The 20767-nt window shown below is 37.0% G+C and overlaps 1 protein-coding gene across 5 annotated transcripts in view; it reads right to left on the reverse strand.

Annotated features, from left to right (window-relative positions):
• Nucleotides 1-20767, reverse strand: part of LOC106050361 (sushi, von Willebrand factor type A, EGF and pentraxin domain-containing protein 1-like) — a 72262-nt gene that overhangs the window by 27805 nt on the left and 23690 nt on the right. For all 5 annotated transcript variants that reach the window (XM_056035462.1, XM_056035459.1, XM_056035461.1 and 2 more), the window contains exons 5-13: nucleotides 19892-20050; nucleotides 13426-13581; nucleotides 12154-12372; nucleotides 10594-10785; nucleotides 9271-9462; nucleotides 7928-8176; nucleotides 4681-4920; nucleotides 1679-1876; nucleotides 775-1529 (exon numbers count right to left, since the gene is read on the reverse strand). In XM_056035462.1, the coding sequence (XP_055891437.1) occupies nucleotides 775-1529; nucleotides 1679-1876; nucleotides 4681-4920; nucleotides 7928-8176; nucleotides 9271-9462; nucleotides 10594-10785; nucleotides 12154-12372; nucleotides 13426-13581; nucleotides 19892-20050 (2360 nt within the window). The remainder of the gene's footprint in view (nucleotides 1-774; nucleotides 1530-1678; nucleotides 1877-4680; nucleotides 4921-7927; nucleotides 8177-9270; nucleotides 9463-10593; nucleotides 10786-12153; nucleotides 12373-13425; nucleotides 13582-19891; nucleotides 20051-20767) is intronic.

Here is a 20767-nt window from a genome sequence, read left to right on the forward strand (position 1 = left end):
TACAAAAAGAAGAAAGAGAAGAGAAAGAAAGAAAAGGGAAAGAAAGTTAAGGGAAAGAGACTAAGCAAAAGTTACAGAAAAGAGAGAAAGTTAAGGGAAAGAGAAAGTTAAGGGAAAGATAATGAGGAAAAAAAGTGAAGGGAGGGAGAGAAAGGTAAGAAAAAAAGAGAAAACATTAAAAGAAAGAGAGAAAGTTAAGAGAAAGAGAGAACATTAGAAGAAAGAGAGAAAGTTAAGAGAAAGAGAGAACATTAAAAGAAAGAGAGAAAGTTAAGAGAAAGAGAGAACATTAAAAGAAAGAGAGAAAGTTAAGAGAAAGAAAGTTAAGAGAAAGAGAGAACATTAAAAGAAAGAAAGTTAAGAGAAAGAGAGAACATTAAAAGAAAGAGAGAAAGTTAAGAGAAAGAGAGAACATTAAAAGAAAGAGAGAAAATTAAGAGAAAGAGAGAAATTTAAGAGAAAGAGAAAGTTAAAAGAAATAAAGTTAAAAGGAAGAGAGAACATTAAAAGAAAGAGAGAAAGTTAAGAGAAAGAGAGAAAGTTAAGAGAAAGAGAGAACATTAAAAGAAAGAAAGTTAAGAGAAAGAGAGAACATTAAAAGAAAGAAAGTTAAGAGAAAGAGAGAAAGTTCAAAGAAAGAAAGAAAGTTAAGAGAAAGAGAGAAAGGTAAGAGAAAGTGAGGGAGAGAACGTGTAAAGAGAGTTCGTAATTTTGTAATCATTAAATATATATACGTCATTGTCTAGTAAAAATAAATCCAACCACCCTACTTACATCACTTCCTTGTAACCAAGTGACGTCATCCGGGTTCAAGTCCGAGATAGTGCTATTGTAACCGTCCAGTAGTCCAGACTGCGTCATATTGGTCAGTCGATCCACGTCGTACATACTGTCTGCTTCCTCCAGCACATCATCACCGTAAGGTCCAGCACCACTTCTGTCTAAGAACCCGAATTGGTCTTCACTGTTTTCCTGTCTTTTATTTAAGGTAAAAACCTGGGTTGATGTCTCGTCTTGTTCTTGTAAAATTTCCCCACCACCAAACCCAGGCTTTCCGAAACTTTTCCCCGCGCTTTTTTCAACGTCGTCTGGGTTATCTTTCTGGGTTTTTTTCGTTTCTTCATCAGGTATCCGAAATAATTCTCGATAGATATCTGTGCTGTTAACTTGAGCATCATTGCTTAGCTTCTTTGAAATAATGCCCGCTTCATCTATCCCTCCAGTTTTACTAGCAGACGACATCATCTTGCTCTCTCTGATTTGTCTTCGGTGCGAAAGATTGGCGTTGGCCAATTTTAGAGTGCCGAGAAAAATGTCTTCCTCACGCTTTTTTCTTTTGGATTCACTTCCACAGTGAACTTTGACCTCCTCAATGCTGCACAGTTCCTGACCGCACACATTCCAAGAGTGTGTTTGGAGAAAATCTGTAAAGGTCTGGGCTATTTGAGTTCTGGTATCTTCACATCTGCCTCTGTAATAGAAAAATCTGGCCTGACCTCTTAGTAACGCCCTGCCGGGAAGGAATTTTCCTGAAAAAAAAAAAAAGGAATGATTTTACCCAGTTATAAGATAAGATGCACGTGTGTGCCATTTTTAGAGTGTGTGTAAGTGTGCACTGCACTGCATGCAGGTGCGATTGTCAGTGTGAAATGTAAAAGTAACACTGAAGCTTACTCACGGGTGCAATCTGGCCAAAACAAGTTTGGTATCTTCAAGTTCCAGACACCCTGCAGGTCACAGATGTAGTGAGACTGGGGCAGGGAGTGAAAGTCGTAGTTGTCATTACACTTGACCTGGCAGGTGAGCAGTGAGGTCTGTGTGGGGGAGCACGTCAAGCTGCCATGAAGTGGTGCCTTGGGAACAACACACTGAGGCTCTGGGGGGAAGGGGGAAGTAAGCAGAACAGAATTATAATAAGCAGAATATAAAGGTAGGCACAGTGAATACATAAGTATTGTACATTATATCTGTCACGTATAAAAAGATACTAACAATTACTAATAACAATGAAAGTTGTTTCATGGACTAGTGTTCCGCCAGGTCTAAATATTTGTCCCACGAACTACTGGAATGATTAACTAGTAGGTCACCAAGTAAATTTAACTTTTTTAAAAACAACAAGCAAAGTCTTCCGCTAAATACTCAGAACGTGCAAACTTCAGTGTTACACAGTAAATTCAAGCAAACATTGCTTGTGAAAATGTTCATCATTCAAACTGCAAAGCCGTTCCTCACGTGGCTAGGGGTAATTCCAGCTCCTCACGATTAGTGGTGTGAAATTTAAGGAATACAGAGGAATCTCCTGTAACTCGGCCTTTGGCCTCACCAGGAAGTGGTAACCAACGTGGCTCAAGGAGTTGTGACTCAGACCAAATGGATAAAATTGAAAGTTGTGACCCAGACCAAATGGGTTAAATTAAAAGTTGTAACCCAGACCAAATGGATTAAATTAAAAGTTGTGACACAGACCAAATGGGTTAAATTAAAAGTTGTGACCCAGACCAAATGGGTTAAATTAAAAGTTGTGACCCAGACCAAATGGATTAAATTAAAAGTTGTGGCCCAGACCAAATGGATTAAATTAAAAGTTGTGGCCCAGACCAAATGGATTAAATTAAAAGTTGTGACCCTTACCAAATGGATTAAATTAAAAGTTGTGACCCAGACCAAATGGATTAAATTAAAAGTTGTGACCCTTACCAAATGGATTAAATTAAAAGTTGTGACCCAGACCAAATGGATTAAATTAAAAGTTGTGACCCTTACCAAAATGGATTAAATTAAAAGTTGTTACCCAGACCAAATGGATTAAATTAAAAGTTGTGACCCAGACCAAATGGATTAAATTAAAAGTTGTGACCCAGACCAAATGGATTAAATAAAAAGTTGTGACCCAGACCAAATGGATTAAATTAAAAGTTGTGACCCAGACCAAATGGATTAAATAAAAAGTTGTGACCCAGACCAAATGGAATAAATAAAAAGTTGTGACCCAGACCAAAATGGCTTAAATTAAAAGTTGTGACCCAGACCAAATGGATTAAATTAAAAGATCTAGTTGATGGTAAACCTCAGGACAAAGGGGTCATTGAAGAGCGTCTCTCATTCCTGGACACAGGAGGAAATCCTTCCCTTAGGTCAAAGTTCACAAAAGGGTGAAAGGTAGACAATGGGCACTCTACACAGATCAGAAGATAGCTAATGGCATTGTAATCTTCATCGTTCTCATTGTTATGTTGGAGTGTTCATATGACTAGACCAATACATGAGATGAACTGCGCAGTAGTTTCCAAATCAGGGAGCTCTCCATATAGTTTCCTTTCTATTGGGGTGATTTGGGGGGCCAATGTCTTATACGGGCCTCTTGGTAGAGAGAGCAGTTTTGGAGGACGTGGTCGGCATTTTCTGGTGATACTCCACAGGGGGCAGATTTCACTGGTTCCAATTTTGAGCTTCCGGATCATGTGTTGTCGCATTCTGTTGTGTCCGGGTCCTGAGTCGAAAGATTAGACGTTGGTCTTGTCGGGATAGCTTATAGTAAGCGTCATCTTTCTTGTGATTTGGATGGGAGCTCGTCCGTTTCTCATTTATTTGCAATGAAATAACTCGACTAGAACACCAATGTCGTGTCTTTATTCAACAAGATTACAGTAAACAGTGAACGTACACAAGCACGTCCCTTGCGCTATTAGGGCGTGGAATGGGTTGCCTGAGTCAGCCAGGAAAACCAATGACTTGGATGAGCATGCTTGACTAGATTGACCTAGAAACACACGTAGGACGTAATTAATTATCTTCTTATCTGAAGTAACGTCTGTATTTTATAAGAAAAGCTCGTCTCACATGACATTGTTTAAGTACTATGAACACATACAAAGGCCATGACCTCTGACACGCAGAAAATAAACAACCCAGTGACACTACAGGCATAAACATAGACATAGTGGCAGATGCATGCTAGACAAATACATAAGTTGGTTGACATTGGATGGCTGCCTGGTCGTGCAGTGTGCGCGCTGCTCTGTCGATCGATTGTCTCGATGGTCCCGGGTTCGTATCCTGCCCACTGCCATCCCCCGTCGTCCAGCGGGAGGTTTGGGCTAGGAAGTGGATCATCTTTAACTCTGAAGGAACATCCGAAACATTTCGAATCATATAAAACACCCGAATCATATAAAACATCCGAAACATGTAAAACATCCGAATCATATGAAACATCCTAAACAAGTAAAACATCCTAAACATGTAAAATATTCGAATCATATGAAACATCTGAATCATATAAAACATCTGAAACATGTAAAACATTTGAATCATATGAAACATCCTAAACAAGTAAAACATCCTAAACATGTAAAACATCCGAATCATATGAAACATCCTAAACAAGTAAAACATCATAAACATGTAAAACATCCGAATCATATGAAACATTCTAAACAAGTAAAACATCCTAAACATGTAAAACATAACATATAAAACATCTGAATCATATAAAACATCCTAAACAAGTAAAACATCCGAAACATGTAAAACATCCGAAACATGTGAAACATCCTAAACAAGTAAAACATCCGAAACATGTAAAACATCATAAACAAGTAAAACATCCGAAACATGTAAAACAGTAAACAAAGAACGAGCTGTATGGAAACTGTCCTATTTCCACTGTGTACTCACGATAAAGCAGAACCTGGAACTCACACATGACCTTGCTAATAGTGTGAGCTGCGGGCGTACACTGCACCGTGTACTTGCCAGGGGGCAGCAAGGAGTTGTTGGCAGGGGCGCAGGCGTGTTCCACTGTCAGGTTGTTGTGGTCCACGAAGACCACCTCTGGCCAGATGGCCTCGGCTAGGTGTTGGTTCATGTGGATGCTGATGTTCTGTTCTGGACACTTGACCAAACGAAACACAGAGTCTGCAACAGAGTCAGTAACATGACATGTCAAATTTAAACTGTTCTTAACATTTATCTATGTTTTATTCTGAACTGAAAAGCCCACTAAACTTCAAGCTGAATGTTATTGCTATGGAGTGTGAATGATGCAAGATAAGCGTATGTTGCAAGCTGTCTTGGGTACTTGACGACTAAAGAATGTCAGAGCTTAAATGCATGTTGTTTTTTTTTGTATTGATTTAGATTTTGTTTGAAATATAATATTATATTATTGTTAGGGTCAACTACATTTTTAAAATCTCAAGTTGAATGTTTCAAGTTGAATGTTTCAAGTTGGTTGTGTCAAGTTGGTTGTGCAAAGTTGAATGTGTCAAGTTGAATGTGTCAAGTTGAATGTGTCAAGTTGAATGTGTCAAGTTGAATGTGTCAAGTTGGTAGTGTCAAGTTTAATGTTTCAAGTTGAATGTGTCAAGTTGGTAGTGTCAAGTTTAATGTTTCAAGTTGAATGTGTCAAGTTGGTTGTGTCAAGTTGAATGTGTCAAGTTGGTTGTGTCAAGTTGAATGTTTCAAGTTGAATGTGTCAAGTTGAATGTGTCAAGTTGGTTGTGTCAAGTTGAATGTGTCAAGTTGAATGTTTCAAGTTGAATGTGTCAAGTTGGTTGTGTCAAGTTGAATGTGTCAAGTTGGTTGTGTCAAGTTGAATGTGTCAAGTTGAATGTGTCAAGTTGGTAGTGTCAAGTTGAATGTTTCAAGTTGAATGTGTCAAGTTGAATGTGTCAAGTTTAATGTTTCAAGTTGAATGTGTCAAGTTGGTTGTGTCAAGTTGAATGTGTCAAGTTGGTTGTGTCAAGTTGAATGTTTCAAGTTGAATGTGTCAAGTTGAATGTGTCAAGTTGGTTGTGTCAAGTTGAATGTGTCAAGTTGAATGTGTCAAGTTGAATGTGTCAAGTTGAATGTGTCAAGTTGGTTGTGTCAAGTTGAATGTGTCAAGTTGGTTGTGTCAAGTTGAATGTTTCAAGTTGAATGTGTCAAGTTGAATGTGTCAAGTTGAATGTGTCAAGTTGAATGTGTCAAGTTGAATGTTTCAAGTTGAATGTGTCAAGTTGAATGTGTCAAGTTGAATGTGTCAAGTTGAATGTTTCAAGTTGAATGTTTCAAGTTGAATGTGTCAAGTTGAATGTTTCAAGTTGAATGTTTCAAGTTGAATGTGTCAAGTTGAATGTTTCAAGTTGGTTGTGTCAAGTTGAATGTGTCAAGTTGAATGTGTCAAGTTGAATGTGTCAAGTTGAATGTGTCAAGTTGGTTGTGTCAAGTTGAATGTGTCAAGTTGGTTGTGTCAAGTTGAATGTGTCAAGTTGAATGTGTCAAGTTGAATGTGTCAAGTTGGTTGTGTCAAGTTGAATGTGTCAAGTTGGTTGTGTCAAGTTGAATGTTTCAAGTTGAATGTGTCAAGTTGAACGTGTCAAGTTGAATGTTTTAAGTTGATTGTGTCAAGTTGGTTGTGTCAAGTTGAATGTTTCAAGTTGAATGTGTCAAGTTGAATGTGTCAAGTTGAATGTTTCAAGTTGAATGTGTCAAGTTGGTTGTGTCAAGTTGAATGTTTCAAGTTGAATGTGTCAAGTTGAATGTGTCAAGTTGAATGTGTCAAGTTGAATGTGTCAAGTTGAATGTGTCAAGTTGAATGTGTCAAGTTTAATGTTTCAAGTTGAATGTGTCAAGTTGAATGTGTCAAGTTGAATGTTTTAAGTTGATTGTGTCAAGTTGAATGTTTCAAGTTGAATGTGTCAAGTTGAATGTGTCAAGTTGAATGTGTCAAGTTGAATGTGTCAAGTTGAATGTGTCAAGTTGAATGTGTCAAGTTGGTTGTGCAAAGTTGAATGTTTCAAGTTGAATGTGTCAAGTTGGTTGTGTCAAGTTGGTTGTGCAAAGTTGAATGTGTCAAGTTGAATGTGTCAAGTTGAATGTGTCAAGTTGAATGTGTCAAGTTGAATGTGTCAAGTTGAATGTGTCAAGTTGGTAGTGTCAAGTTTAATGTTTCAAGTTGAATGTTTCAAGTTGGTTGTGTCAAGTTGGTTGTGCAAAGTTGAATGTGTCAAGTTTAATGTTTCAAGTTGAATGTGTCAAGTTGGTTGTGTCAAGTTGGTTGTGCAAAGTTTAATGTGTCAAGTTGAATGTGTCAAGTTGAATGTGTCAAGTTGAATGTGTCAAGTTGAATGTGTCAAGTTGAATGTGTCAAGTTGAATGTGTCAAGTTTAATGTGTCAAGTTGAATGTGTCAAGTTGAATGTTTCAAGTTGAATGTGTCAAGTTTAATGTTTCAAGTTGAATGTGTCAAGTTTAATGTTTCAAGTTGAATGTGTCAAGTTGAACGTGTCAAGTTTAATGTTTCAAGTTGAATGTGTCAAGTTGAATGTGTCAAGTTGAATGTGTCAAGTTTAATGTTTCAAGTTGATTGTGTCAAGTTGAATGTGTCAAGTTGAATGTGTCAAGTTGAATGTGTCAAGTTTAATGTTTCAAGTTGAATGTGTCAAGTTGAATGTGTCAAGTTGATTGTGTCAAGTTGAATGTGTCAAGTTGAATGTGTCAAGTTGAATGTGTCAAGTTGAATGTGTCAAGTTGAATGTGTCAAGTTGAATGTGTCAAGTTGAATGTGTCAAGTTGAATGTGTCAAGTTGAACGTGTCAAGTTGAATGTGTCAAGTTGAATGTGTCAAGTTGAATGTGTCAAGTTGATTGTGTCAAGTTGAATGTGTCAAGTTGAATGTGTCAAGTTGAATGTGTCAAGTTGAATGTGTCAAGTTGAATGTGTCAAGTTGAATGTGTCAAGTTGAACGTGTCAAGTTGATTGTGTCAAGTTGAATGTTTCAAGTTGAATGTGTCAAGTTGAATGTTTCAAGTTGAATGTGTCAAGTTGAATGTGTCAAGTTGAATGTGTCAAGTTGAATGTGTCTCACCAACACCATAGAAACACGCACACTCCATAACACTAAGAATATTCATTTAATCATAAAAAAAGATCTGAACACATACCCACTACAGTAATTGTTTGAAAACAATGCCCTTCTTTCCCTGCCTTGTCCCTGGCTATGTACTTGAACTGATGGACACCAGCTGTCAGCCGGACAGATTCGTTGACACCACCAACAACTTCTACTGTGAACTCATTTGAGTTGTCTGTTACCCTTAAGCTGCTCACCTTAAGGTGTACCAGGGCGTAGTTAGCTTCGGTAATTGGCGTTGTGATGTCCTCAGGGCAAACGATTTCTGGTGCTTCAATATCTGGGAGCATAAAAGAGCTATTGTTTATATAACGAAACATTTAGCCCAGTTTAATGATTAACATTGGAAAAGTGTTTTACAATAAAATTATTTACATCTTAACTGGCATACCGCACTTCAATAGTTTGCCAGGTACAAACAAAAAAATATTAGAAGTTTGTGTGCTTCAAAAGATTACTAAGACTAAGACTAAGACTGCTTTATTGATCCTTATGGAGATTTGTTGTGATTACAAGGACTCTTTTCTCATATAAAGACAACACAGCAGAAAAATACACATAAATACAACAGACACAACATAAAGAGTTCATTCAGCGACTACACACAGGTATCTTGGTGCATTTCATGTTCCCTGATCAATGAGTGGCGGTGATAGAGTCTGACCGAGTGAGGTACGAACGAGTTTTTTGTACCGCTCCATTCTTGTTTTGATTGACAGCAGTCGCCTACTTCGCGACGACCTGACGTAGTTCTGATGGAGCGGGTGGCCGTTGTCTTCCATGATTTTTTCGATTTTTCTTAGGCACTTTTGTTCAAAAAATTCCTTTAAATGTGGTAATGTTGTGAGTGTAATTTTTGATGCTTTTTTTAAATGATGTTTTCTAGACGTCGCAACAGTTTAGATGAGGCGTTGCCTTGCCAACAAGTTATTCCGTATGTTAGCAGGTTTTGTACAGTCGCGCCGTAAAAAGTCTCAAGGATCTTCTTGTTTAGTTAGGATTGGTTTTCTATTCCTTTGAGAATTCCATTAAAAATTGTATATAGAAAAAAATTAACTTATCTTATAAAATACAGACGTTACTTCAAAAAAGAATATGATTACGTCCTACATGTGTCACTGGGTCAATCTAGTCATGCATGTTAATCTTATAAATGACAGGCGTTCTTGTCCAGACGTTCCCAGTGCTTAGAGATTTAAACTCTGGTAAGCCATTGTTGTTGTTATTTTCTAGCGGATTCAGGCAAACCGCTTTAGACTCTAATTGCACCAAGGAAGGAGTTACTGGTAATAAAACATATTTTAACAGCTCTATAGTTTTTGTCTCTAGGAGTATTTCACCGGAGTATCACGCTCTATCGACTTTGCCACTTACCTATGCACTCTGTTTGAGACGCTCCATTCCAGGCACCCTTGTCGTTGCATGTGACATTGCTTGGACCAATCAGACTGTAACCCTTTTCACATATAAACTGGCAAACGGAGCCCGGAGTCAGGGCAGACTGACCACAGATGACTGGCGTGATGATCAGACCTGGGGTCACTTGCAGGGCTGGACACTTGTTTTCTGTCAGATCGTAAGTGGACATATACAGTAAACTTCACAATATCACCATAACATTCAGTAAACTTCACAATATCACCATAACATTCAGTAAACTTCACAATATCACCATAACATTCAGGAAATTTTCACAATATCACCATAACATTAAGTAAAACTTCACAATATCACCATAACATTCAATAAACTTCACAATATCACCATAACATTCAGTAAACTTCACAATATCACCATAACATTCAATAAACTTCACAATATCACCATAACATTCAGTAAACTTCACAATATCACCATAACATTCAGTAAACTTCACAATATCACCATAACATTCAATAAACTTCACAATATCACCATAACATTCAGTAAACTTCACAATATCACCATAACATTCAATAAATTTCACAATATCACCATAACATTCAGTAAACTTCACAATATCACCATAACATTCAATAAACTTCACAATATCACCATAACATTCAGTAAACCTCACAATATCATCATAACATTCAGTAAACTTCACAATATCACCATAACATTCAGTAAACTTCACAATATCACCATAACATTCAGTAAACCTCACAATATCACCATAACATTCAGTAAACTTCACAATATCACCATAACATTCAGTAAAACTTCACAATATCACCATAACATTCAGTAAATTTCACAATATCACCATAACATTCAGTAAAACTTCACAATGTCACCCTTACAACCAAAATTCGTTGACCACTTCTAGTAAAGCCATACCGTATTTCGTTTGACTTTTGATGCACCAGGTTCGAAATAACAACTCCACATTTCTACCAAAAGGTCATCTAACATTGATAGTCTAACAAGTAAATCTATACTTTTGTTAATAAACCTCCTTGAGTCATGATAAAAGTGTGGAGCTAATCTAGCAGAAACAGAGCAATAGGGCTACTAGATCCAGGTCACGCTGTTTATTCTCTAAAAAAAAATTAGAGCAATAGGATTATTAGATTCAGGTCACGCTGTTTATTTTCTGAAATTTTTTTTTAACCCTTTGCGAGTCCCACACTAATCGAAGATCCTAGGCGGCTGCCTACTTTGCATATGGCTAAGGCCGGCCCTAATGAAAATTTAATGGAAATGTTAGTCACTTACCCACACACCAGGTGCGAGTGCCAGACCATGTTCCATGCAGCGTGCACGTGCGTTCCCAGTCACCAAAAGCCCGGTATCCCTCGTGGCAATGGACCTGCAGAATTGACCCGTAGGTGGTGGTCTTGTTCAGGTACTGGACATCTCCGTTCTGGACGTCCTGATGGTGGAACTCGAGGGTGCTACAGTTGACGACTGGACAAAAAAAAAAAAATGGGAAAAAAGTAACAATGGAAACGACAAAAAAAAAAGTTTTTTTTTTTTTTTTTTCAATACTATAAAAACAAAAACCCAGTAAAGTTGCCCTTTCATACCATGCGGTATACAGGTCAGATGGTGGTAAGTTCTCCTGTTTCAGTGCCCCTGGTTAACTAGGATATTGTCGTGCGCATCTAGAGTTGCTTCTTGTGGGATGTTTCTCTTTTGTGCACCATAATGGTTTGGGTTTATGTTTCTAAGGACGCGCTATATTATTGTCGTTGCTCTGCTTGTTTTTGCCTTGAGATGGAGTTCTCTGTTGTGGCTTCCTTCCCCAGTGTTGGGTAAGTTAGTTTATTTTGCGTTATTCTTCGCGGTGTAGTTTTGAAATCGTTTCTATTATAATCTTGTGAATGGCGGTCTCAAGGAATGTGTATTTTTCTTGTTTAGGGACGCAGGTTTGGGACTCGGTGTAGTCAAGCCTGATTGTATAATTTGATCCTTGAGTCCATGGCATTGGGTTGTGGGCTTCGCTCCGTGACTGAGTTATGACACAGAGCTTAAGGTGTGCTATATCTATTGTCAATATTTTGATTATGTGAACTTGCTTTGTTAAATATCATTGAGACTTCATTATGCATAATCATAACTCCACATTTATTCATTAAATTGTTAAACTTACGCTCTTGTTGTTAACTAATGCAAGTTACCATAGTAACCATAGTGACTACTATTTGTGTTGAACAATTGTTGTTACTAACTGTACATTTGATTTACATTTAGTCATTGCTTTGGTTTATACTGTCGAGGTGGGGAACCGGGGAGTTCAATGAACTTATGTCTACCCCTAAATCAACGAGCTGGAAAACCCACCATGACGGATATCATGTGACCAGCACAACGATTAGACGGCTTTATGTTTCTCAAACTAATGTCATGTACCCATTAGAGTTGGGTGGACTCAAAGGTGTCCTATTGATCTCGAAATTTAAAGCACACCCTTCTTCCACCACAGCCCAACATAACCAACACCCTATACGGCAGTGCTGAACAACTGAAGAAAACAGCACACTTTTTTTCCTTGGCACAGTCTGCAAAAGAGCTGACAGCTCAGCAGCAAAAAGCTGGCTAGAAGAAGAAGAAGAATCCCGAAATTTAAAAACAATCCCAGGATTCGAAACTGGGACCCTCCAGTTCAGAAGCAAAGTGCTTTATCACTCAGCCACCGCATGGAGTGTTTTTGCTGTGGCCCTAATGTTCCACTACGAACGCAAATGAAAGATGATTATGTAAATAGCCTGCTTACAAGATGAAAACAATTTAGACCAAAAAAAAAAATAGTCTGTTTAAAATTCGTAGCCTTACTTTCGCACTCTGGCACACTTCCTTCCCAGGTTCCATTGGGGTTACAGATCAGCCCAGGATGCCCATTCAGCCGGTAGCCATCGTCACACCGGTAGTGGCAAGAGGTGTCTGGGGTGTTGGTGCAGGCCACACCAGTGGGGCTGACCTCATCTACCACACGCCCAGGTACATGAAACGTTTGGCCATGAGTGATGGGAGGGAGGGGGATACAGAATCGAACTGAGGAAAATAAATGAATATTTATCATCAATTGCTTGAAACCAAAATGAGACATAAATTGTATCATCAATTACTTGAAAACAAAATGAAACATAAATTGTATCATCAATTACTTGAAAACAAAATGAAACATAAATTGTATCATCAATTACTTGAAAACAAAATGAAACATAAATTGTATCATCAATTACTTGAAACCAAAATGAAGTATAAATTGTATCATCAATTACTTGAAACCAAAATGAAGTATAAATTGTATCATCAATTACTTGAAACCAAAATAAAGTATAAATTGTATCATCAATTACTTGAAACCAAAATGAAACATAAATTGTATCATCTCTTCAAGTCAGCCAATCTTCAATAAAAGACTGTAATGTATCGGGGCAAATTTTATAAAAAATATTCAATCTATAAATCAGCCAATCTTCATTGTTGAAAACAATATTACCTATATCTTCAAGTCAGGGTTTCAATTTGTGCTCCTAACGTTGACAGTCCGGAGCACATACCACACGACCAGGGCATTGCAGGTGTTCATTTGTGAGGTCCACATAAACCAGCAGCCTTAGAATCGGGTTAATCCCTTTTTAGCGTTGCCACATAGCCAGCAAGGTCTCATAGTAAAACATAAGTGATTACTATTATTGGCCTATAGGGGGCGCGATGGTCGAGTGGTTCAGCTGTTGGCTTCCGAACCTGGGGTCCTGGGTTCGAATCTCGCAATTTTTTAAAGCCCCCCCCCCTGAGTCCACTAATGGGTACCTGACTTTAGCTGTGGAAAGTAAGGTTGGTCGTTGTGCTGACCACATGACACCCTGCTCGTTAACCTTTGGTCATAGAAAAAGATTACTTTAACATCATCTGCCCCATAGATCGCAAGGTTTGAAAGGGAAACTTTCCTTTTTTTAAAAATTACTATTGAGTATTGGCCTTTGTTTTGCATTTTTACTATATGAACTTATTTCTCTGCAAAGTAATAACAAATTATATAAATGTTTGTTTCGTTTGAACTTTTAGGAAGAGTTTTTAAACATTAGAAAATGCCGTTACCATGACAAGGACTTCCTGAAGATTCCTGGTAGAGTGGTGCCTCACAGACACACTGCAAAGGATCCGTTGCTCCCTCGTACAATGTGGTCGAGTTGGCAGGGCAAGGGAAACATCGCACAGGGGAGATTCTGTTCTTGTACGTCCCACGAGGACACGCTGTAAAATAGTGTCAAAGTTACAGCAAACTTCTCTTATTATCTTATCACATTATCTTATCTTGTACATTGATACCAAGAAAGGGACAGCAAAAAAAGCATTGGCCTCAGCTCTGGAAGAAAAGTGTGACAGACAAGAAAATGTCTTGTTCCTCTACCACCTTAACTCTTTCTCTCCTAAATAATGATACCAACGTTGATTTGACCCCATTAAATTCAATTAATTTTTGGTTTTGGAAAGTAAAACTTGTGTTATATAAAAACAGCATGCATTCTGCTATAATTCTATACCAAAGGTAATGTTTTCTGATTACAAACAAAAATGATATTGAAGGCTAGTCATGAAAGGGTAGAATGTACAAATGTGAAAAATGAACAATTCTATCAGAACGTGGACAAATAATTACGGAGATAAAGAATTAACCTGCGATATATGTGGACGGGAGTGTCTCTCCAAAATAGGGCTCCACGTCACATGAGTGTCCTACGAGATGAGCCATAGTCGTGCTACGGGATGAGCCAAAGTCGTGCTACGGGATGAGCCAAAGTCGTGCTACGGGATGAGCCAAAGTCGTGCTACGGGATGAGCCATAGTCGTGCTACGGGATGAGCCATAGTCGTGCTACGGGATGAGCCATAGTCGTGCTACGGGATGAGCCATAGTCGTGCTACGGGATGAGCCATAGTCGTGCTACGGGATGAGACATAGTCGTGCTACGACTCAAGGAAGTCAACAAATTTTGTTCTGATAGATTTACAGCAGCGACTTCTCAAGAGACAAACATTTCTCAAGCATTATTATGAAGAGACAGTTCGTTGTTTATTTTACACAGAAGAAAGTCATATGCAGGATGGCTGCCTGGTCGTGCGGTTTGTGCGCTGGACTGTCGTTCGGATTTATCGACCGTCGAGGGTTCAAACCCTGCCCGCTCCCATCCCCCGTCGTCCTGCGGGAGGTTTGGACTAGGAAGTAAACTATCTTCAACTCTGAAGGAACATCCGAAACATGTCAAACATTTTACAAAACATGCAAGCTCAGTTTTCAGTAAGGATTTTCTAAGAATTTGATTACATTGAAAACCGGCAATGTTGTTAGTGAGAGAGAGGGCTCTGTAGGGAATCTATTATGACATTTTTATTATAATATTAGCTCTTTTTTCTTATTCAGTATTTTTGTAGTGACATCAATATCTTATACACAACACAAAGGATAACAAAAGTGACGAAGACTTCTGACTTCACCGGGGACGTAATTAATAATGTCACAATTAAATGTTCCACAATCTGTGCTTCACCGGAGCCAAAAGTTTTGATTTATATTGTAGAGAAGATACTGTGGAGTCCAACTGCCTTTTTTTTCCCCCAGGAAAATTGGTTACAGTAACATTGTTAAAGTCAACACTGAGGACAACAAACAGTGCGATAAAGACTTCCGAGGTCGCTGTCTTTCTGACTGTCGATAATTTCCACTTCACTGACGACAAGGGCTACTTAGTGACAATGGACCTCATTCACCAATCGTAAATAAACACATTTAGCCACGTCATAATATTGATAAAACAATGAAAAATACGTATCACGTGACAACCACTATGGATGACATAATTTGTAAAGAAGATATATAGAATCACGTGGCTAAATATTGTTTGTTTACGATTGGTGAATGAGGTCCATTGTGAACAGATCGTTGCCTATTGTTTGTTTTTTCCGCTGCTTTTTTTTTTTAGTTCATGGTCATTTACACTGTTCATTATAGTATACCCGCCCCAGCTCATCAATCATAAATTAATCATCGCAAATACAGGAGCATAATCAGAACGAGATCAGTTTTTAATATTTATCAAAGGAACCAATATCCCCCACCTTTTTTTTTAGTATCGTAAGTTTAATTCGCATCAGCATTGGAGGTGAAAAGCTGACTAGTGCTAGCAGCTTCAAATACCTCGGAGCTATGAGGGAACGAAACCCGAACTATATGCCCTAAATAGCACAGTCCACAGCAGCCCTTTTCAAAACTTAAAATAATATGAAAAGACAAAGGCTTAGCCCTCGGCACCATTTTCATATGCTTGTGAGTCTTGGACGCTGACTGCAGAGCTAGAGAGGAGGATCCTAGCAATGGAATTGAGATGCTACAGAAGGATCCTAGGTATCACATTCAAAGACCGCATCACTGTCACAGTCCTAGTTGACATTGCATGATCTAAAGTTCACGTCATGTTAATAGTTTAAAAGACACGTGGAATTCCTGATGTAGAAAACAGGAAGTAGAATGAATAAAGTTGACTTTGAGTTCAGTCAAGTCAGTAAGGTCTTGCTCCCGGTCCAGGAAGGTTGGACGTTGCTTCCTGGACTGGTGTAGGCCTATATATATATGTATATATCATGAAAGTCGATGGACTAATGATTGTTGATTAATTATATTTGAGAGTTGATTTCATCATGTGCTTATTGAATAGTAAAGTATTATTCGTATTTCAATGGATATCTATAGTTGAAGCTCCAGTGTCACTAGTAGTAATTGTTCTTATTGTTACCCGCTGAGATGCGGACGTGATTTGTAACTAACATATGTTGGATACTTTTGATACCGCTGTTATGCGGATAGGATTGGTTATTATTTCTTGACTTGTAGCTCTAACAAGGAGTGCAGTGTACTATTATTATTATTATAGTAAAATAAACTTCATGTTGTCTGCTGAACGGACTTGAGTCAGTCGTATAGTTTTGTTAACCATTGACATTTTTGGCGGCCAGTATGTTGTGTTCTAGACACGCACGGACTCAAAACTCAAACACCACTCAAGCAATGTCAACTAGGACTGTGACAATCACAAACCAAGAGATTAGAGACAGGGTCACTGCAGCGATCGGACCCAATGATGGCCTGCTAACTATAGTAAAAAAAACAAAACGCAAGCTTAAAATCAATGGCCATATAACAAGATCTACGGGGCTCGCAAAGACCTTCCTTCAGGGAACAGTACCAGGAAATAGAAGAAGAGGCAGACAGAGAAAGCGATGGGAGGACAACATAAGAGAATGGTCGGGCCTGCCATTGAAAGAGGTTTAAACAAGGCAAAAGACAGGGAGGAATGGAGAAAGACAGTCAACGAGTCTTGCTTGGTGCCCCAACGATCCAACAGATTAAGGGATAGGTAAAGGTAAAGAAGTTTAATTCATGTACATGCTTTTAAAATTTTAATTGGTCAAAATGTACTTTATTTGTGTGTGTAAAAGCTTACATTGCTAATTTCTTTTTAGTCAGTAGAAGATTTAAAAAAAAATTAAGTTAATTAAAAATTTTAAACACACATTCCATTCCAATAAACAAAAGTCTTAGTAGACGTATATTTGTAATGAAATCTTCACAATTATTTTCCTCAAATCTATTTTTTTCCCAACATCAATGTTGAGCTAATTGTAATACAATACAGCTAATGGAATAAACACGATTCTAAATTACTCACTAGTCATAACATTAATTTATGTATTATAAAGAGTCAATACATATCGTAATATTAAACAAAAGGATACCAAACAAATAAAAAGAATTATTATATCTTGTAGTGTAAATTGTCTAGTTGTCAATTACTATTTCATAATATTATTATTTGGAAAATCTAACAAGTTAGTATTGAATAATAAGCTGTTGTGGATAATTTAAGAGTCACCTCCCTTTTTAAATCTCTTACAACAGAAGAAAGACTTACGTTGTTATATGAATAGTAATTATACGAGCCGACCCGCGGCGTAGCATACGCCCCCCCCCCCTCTTTTTTTTTCTGAGCCTCGCTCTCTGTCAATTCTAGTCCGACTTGCAGAAATAAAAGAGTTATCTTTCCATGACGTTTTATTGTGATGTACCGCATGGTTGGGTCACGAATAGAATGAATGTAATATTTCTTATTTCAATACATAAATACTGATAAATGTAAAAAAAAAATTGAAGCTGTAGGTCAGAATTTTAAACTTGTACATCCTTACAGTAAAAAAAAAGTAAAAAATTTTGGGCACTTCACTTGTTGGTCGTGGGCCCGGGCTCATTGGACCCCTTCAGACCATGATTTCTCCGCCACTAATCCGAGCCCAAACCACGTGCAGGGGGATGCCAGCGGCCAGGGTTCGAACACAAGACTATCGAAACGAAAGTCCGTAGCGCATACCACACGACAACGCAGCCATCCGTTAAAAGTAGAGGGACGAAGATTCTAGTTTAAATCACAACATACACTTATGAGCTTAGAAATTATAAAACACTTTTGAATATAGAAAGTTATTAAACACTTTTGAATATAGAAAGTTATTAAACACTTTTGAATATAGAAAGTTATTAAACACTTTTGAATATAGAAAGTTATTAAACACTTTTGAATATATAAAATTGTAGAACACTTTTGAATATAGAAAGTTATAGAACACTTTTGAATATAGAAAGTTATAGAACACTTTTGAATATAGAAAGTTATAGAACACTTTTGAATATAGAAAGTTATAAAACACTTTTGAACGTCGAATGTTGTAGAACACTTTGGAACGTCGAATGTTGTAGAACACTTTTGAACGTGGAAAGTTATAGAACAATCTGAACGTAGAATGTTATAAAACACTTTTGAATGTAGAAAGTTATAGAACACTTTTGAACGTAGAAAGTTATACATCACCTTTGAATGTAGAAAGTTATAGAACACCTTTGAACGTAGAAAGTTATAGAGCACCTTTGAACGTAGAAAGTTATAGAACACCTTTGAACGTAGAAAGTTATACATCACCTTTGAATGTAGAAAGTTATAGAAAACCTTTGAACGTAGAAAGTTATAGAACACATTTGAACGTAGAAAGTTATAGAACACCCTTGAACGTAGAAAGTTATAGAACACCCTTGAACGTAGAAAGTTATAGAACACCTTTGAACGTAGAAAGTTATAGAACACCTTTGAACGTAGAAAGTTATAGAGCTCCTTTAAACGTAGAAAGTTATAGAACACATTTGAACATAGAAAGTTATAGAACACCCTTGAACGTAGAAAGTTATAGAACACCTTTGAATGTAGAAAGTTATAGAACACCTTTGAACGTACAAAATTATAGAACACCTTTGAACGTAGAAAGTTATAGAGCACCTTTGAACGTAGAAAGTTATTGAACACCTTTGAATGTAGAAAGTTATAGAACACCTTTAAACGTACAAAATTATAGAACACCTTTGAACGTAGAAAGTTATAGAACACCTTTGAATGTAAAACACTTTTGAAATAATAAAGATCACGAATTTTTATGAACTTAGAGAGTTATAGAACAGTTATGAACGTAGAAAGTTATAGAGCACTTATTAAATACAAATGTATACATAATATATGTGTTTAAAAAGTTATTGAACACTTATATGACCAGAAAGTTATAAAACACTTATCGTCTTACATAGTTATAGTAGCCTACTTTTTTTATCAAAGAAAGTCACAAGTTATTCTAAAAGTGAAACATGTTTAGGACACGATACACTAGTGTTGAAGCGCATCTCAAACATGAATTCATTTGAAATGGGTTTAAACCTTTCCTTTTGAAAGGAGATAAACAAGGAGAAAGGAGATAAACAATGCAAAAGAAGATAAACAAAGAAAAAGGAGATAAACAAAGAAAAAGGATATAAACAAAGAGAAAGGAGATAAACACAGAAAAAGGAGATGAACAAAGAGAAAGGAGATAAACAAAGAGAAAGGAGATAAACAAAGAGAAAGGAGATAAACAAAGAGAAAGGAGATAAACAAAGAGTAAGGAGATAAACAAAGAGAAAGGAGATAAACAAAGAGTAAGGAGATAAACAAAGAGAAAGGAGATAAACAAAGAGAAAGGAGATAAACAAAGAGAAAGGAGATAAACAAAGAGTAAGGAGATAAACAAAGAGAAAGGAGATAAACAAAGAGAAAGGAGATAAACAAAGAGAAAGGAGATAAACAAAGAGTAAGGAGATAAACAAAGAGTAAGGAGATAAACAAAGAGAAAGGAGATAAACAAAGAGAAAGGAGATAAACAAAGAGAAAGGAGATAAACAAGGAGAAAGAAGATAAAAAATGCAAAAGGAGATAAACAAAGAGAAAGGATATAAACAAAGAGAAAGGAAATAAACTTTTAATAAACAAAGAAAAAGGAGATAAACACAGAGAAAGGAAACGAAGAGAAAGGAGATAAACACAGAGAAAGGAGATGAACAAAGAGAACGGAGATAAACAAAGAGAAAGGAGATAAAGAGAAAGAAGATAAACAGGACGTTGTCTGAGTCACTGTGTACATTACTATAGAAGGAAAATAACCTGCGCAAGAAGTTCCGTCTCCATGGTAACCATCTTTACACACACACAGATACAGGCCAGACCTCGTTCCACAGGCGCAGTAAGCATGCTCCGAGCAGCCGACCTCTTGTTGGCAGTAACCTTTGTCGCCAAGAACTTGCCAGTTTTCTGATTGGCTATCTGGGGAATACAATATCCTATCCAATCATTGTTGAGAACTTAATAGTAGAACAAGCAAAATAGAAAAAAAAAAAAAACATGCTTTTTTAAAAATCTAAGGGAAAGAACCGCTATTCACTACCATTTATCTGAGAATTACAGTGTTTATCCCTCTTTCTACTAATTAAAACAAAATTAATTAGCTAGTACTAAATGACTAACTAATTGGTTAACTTTTCAATTGATTCATGTATGGACTTTGTATTGTTATCGACTATAAATAATTATGCAAAATTTCAACTTGATCCGAGAAAGGGAATTGGGAGAAAAAACGTGTCAAAACGTAATCAGGAGACTAAATCCATATATACACATTTCTCATTAAGTAGCATTTATTCCCTTTATTTCGAAATCAAATTAAATAATTAAAAACCAACAATTTATTAACTAATTTTTAGTTTGTTTTTTATTGATTCATGTCTTGTCAGGTTCAATAAATAATTATGCAAAGTTTGAACTTAATCAGAGAATGGGAAATGTGAGAAAAAAACATGTTTAAACTTTTAACCAGACGGACGGAAAGACAGACAGACAGAGTTTGTTGATATAAGTTTTGTAAAAAAAAAAAAAAATAAAGTTCCTCTTTCAGACCTTATGATCTATATGGCAGATGATGTATAGTTCATGTGTTTGTGGGGCTCACGAAACTCGAGGGTGTCTTGTGGTCAGCACGACTTA

This window comes from Biomphalaria glabrata, chromosome 7 (genome assembly GCF_947242115.1).
Source record: "Biomphalaria glabrata chromosome 7, xgBioGlab47.1, whole genome shotgun sequence".
Taxonomy (NCBI): domain Eukaryota; kingdom Metazoa; phylum Mollusca; class Gastropoda; family Planorbidae; genus Biomphalaria; species Biomphalaria glabrata.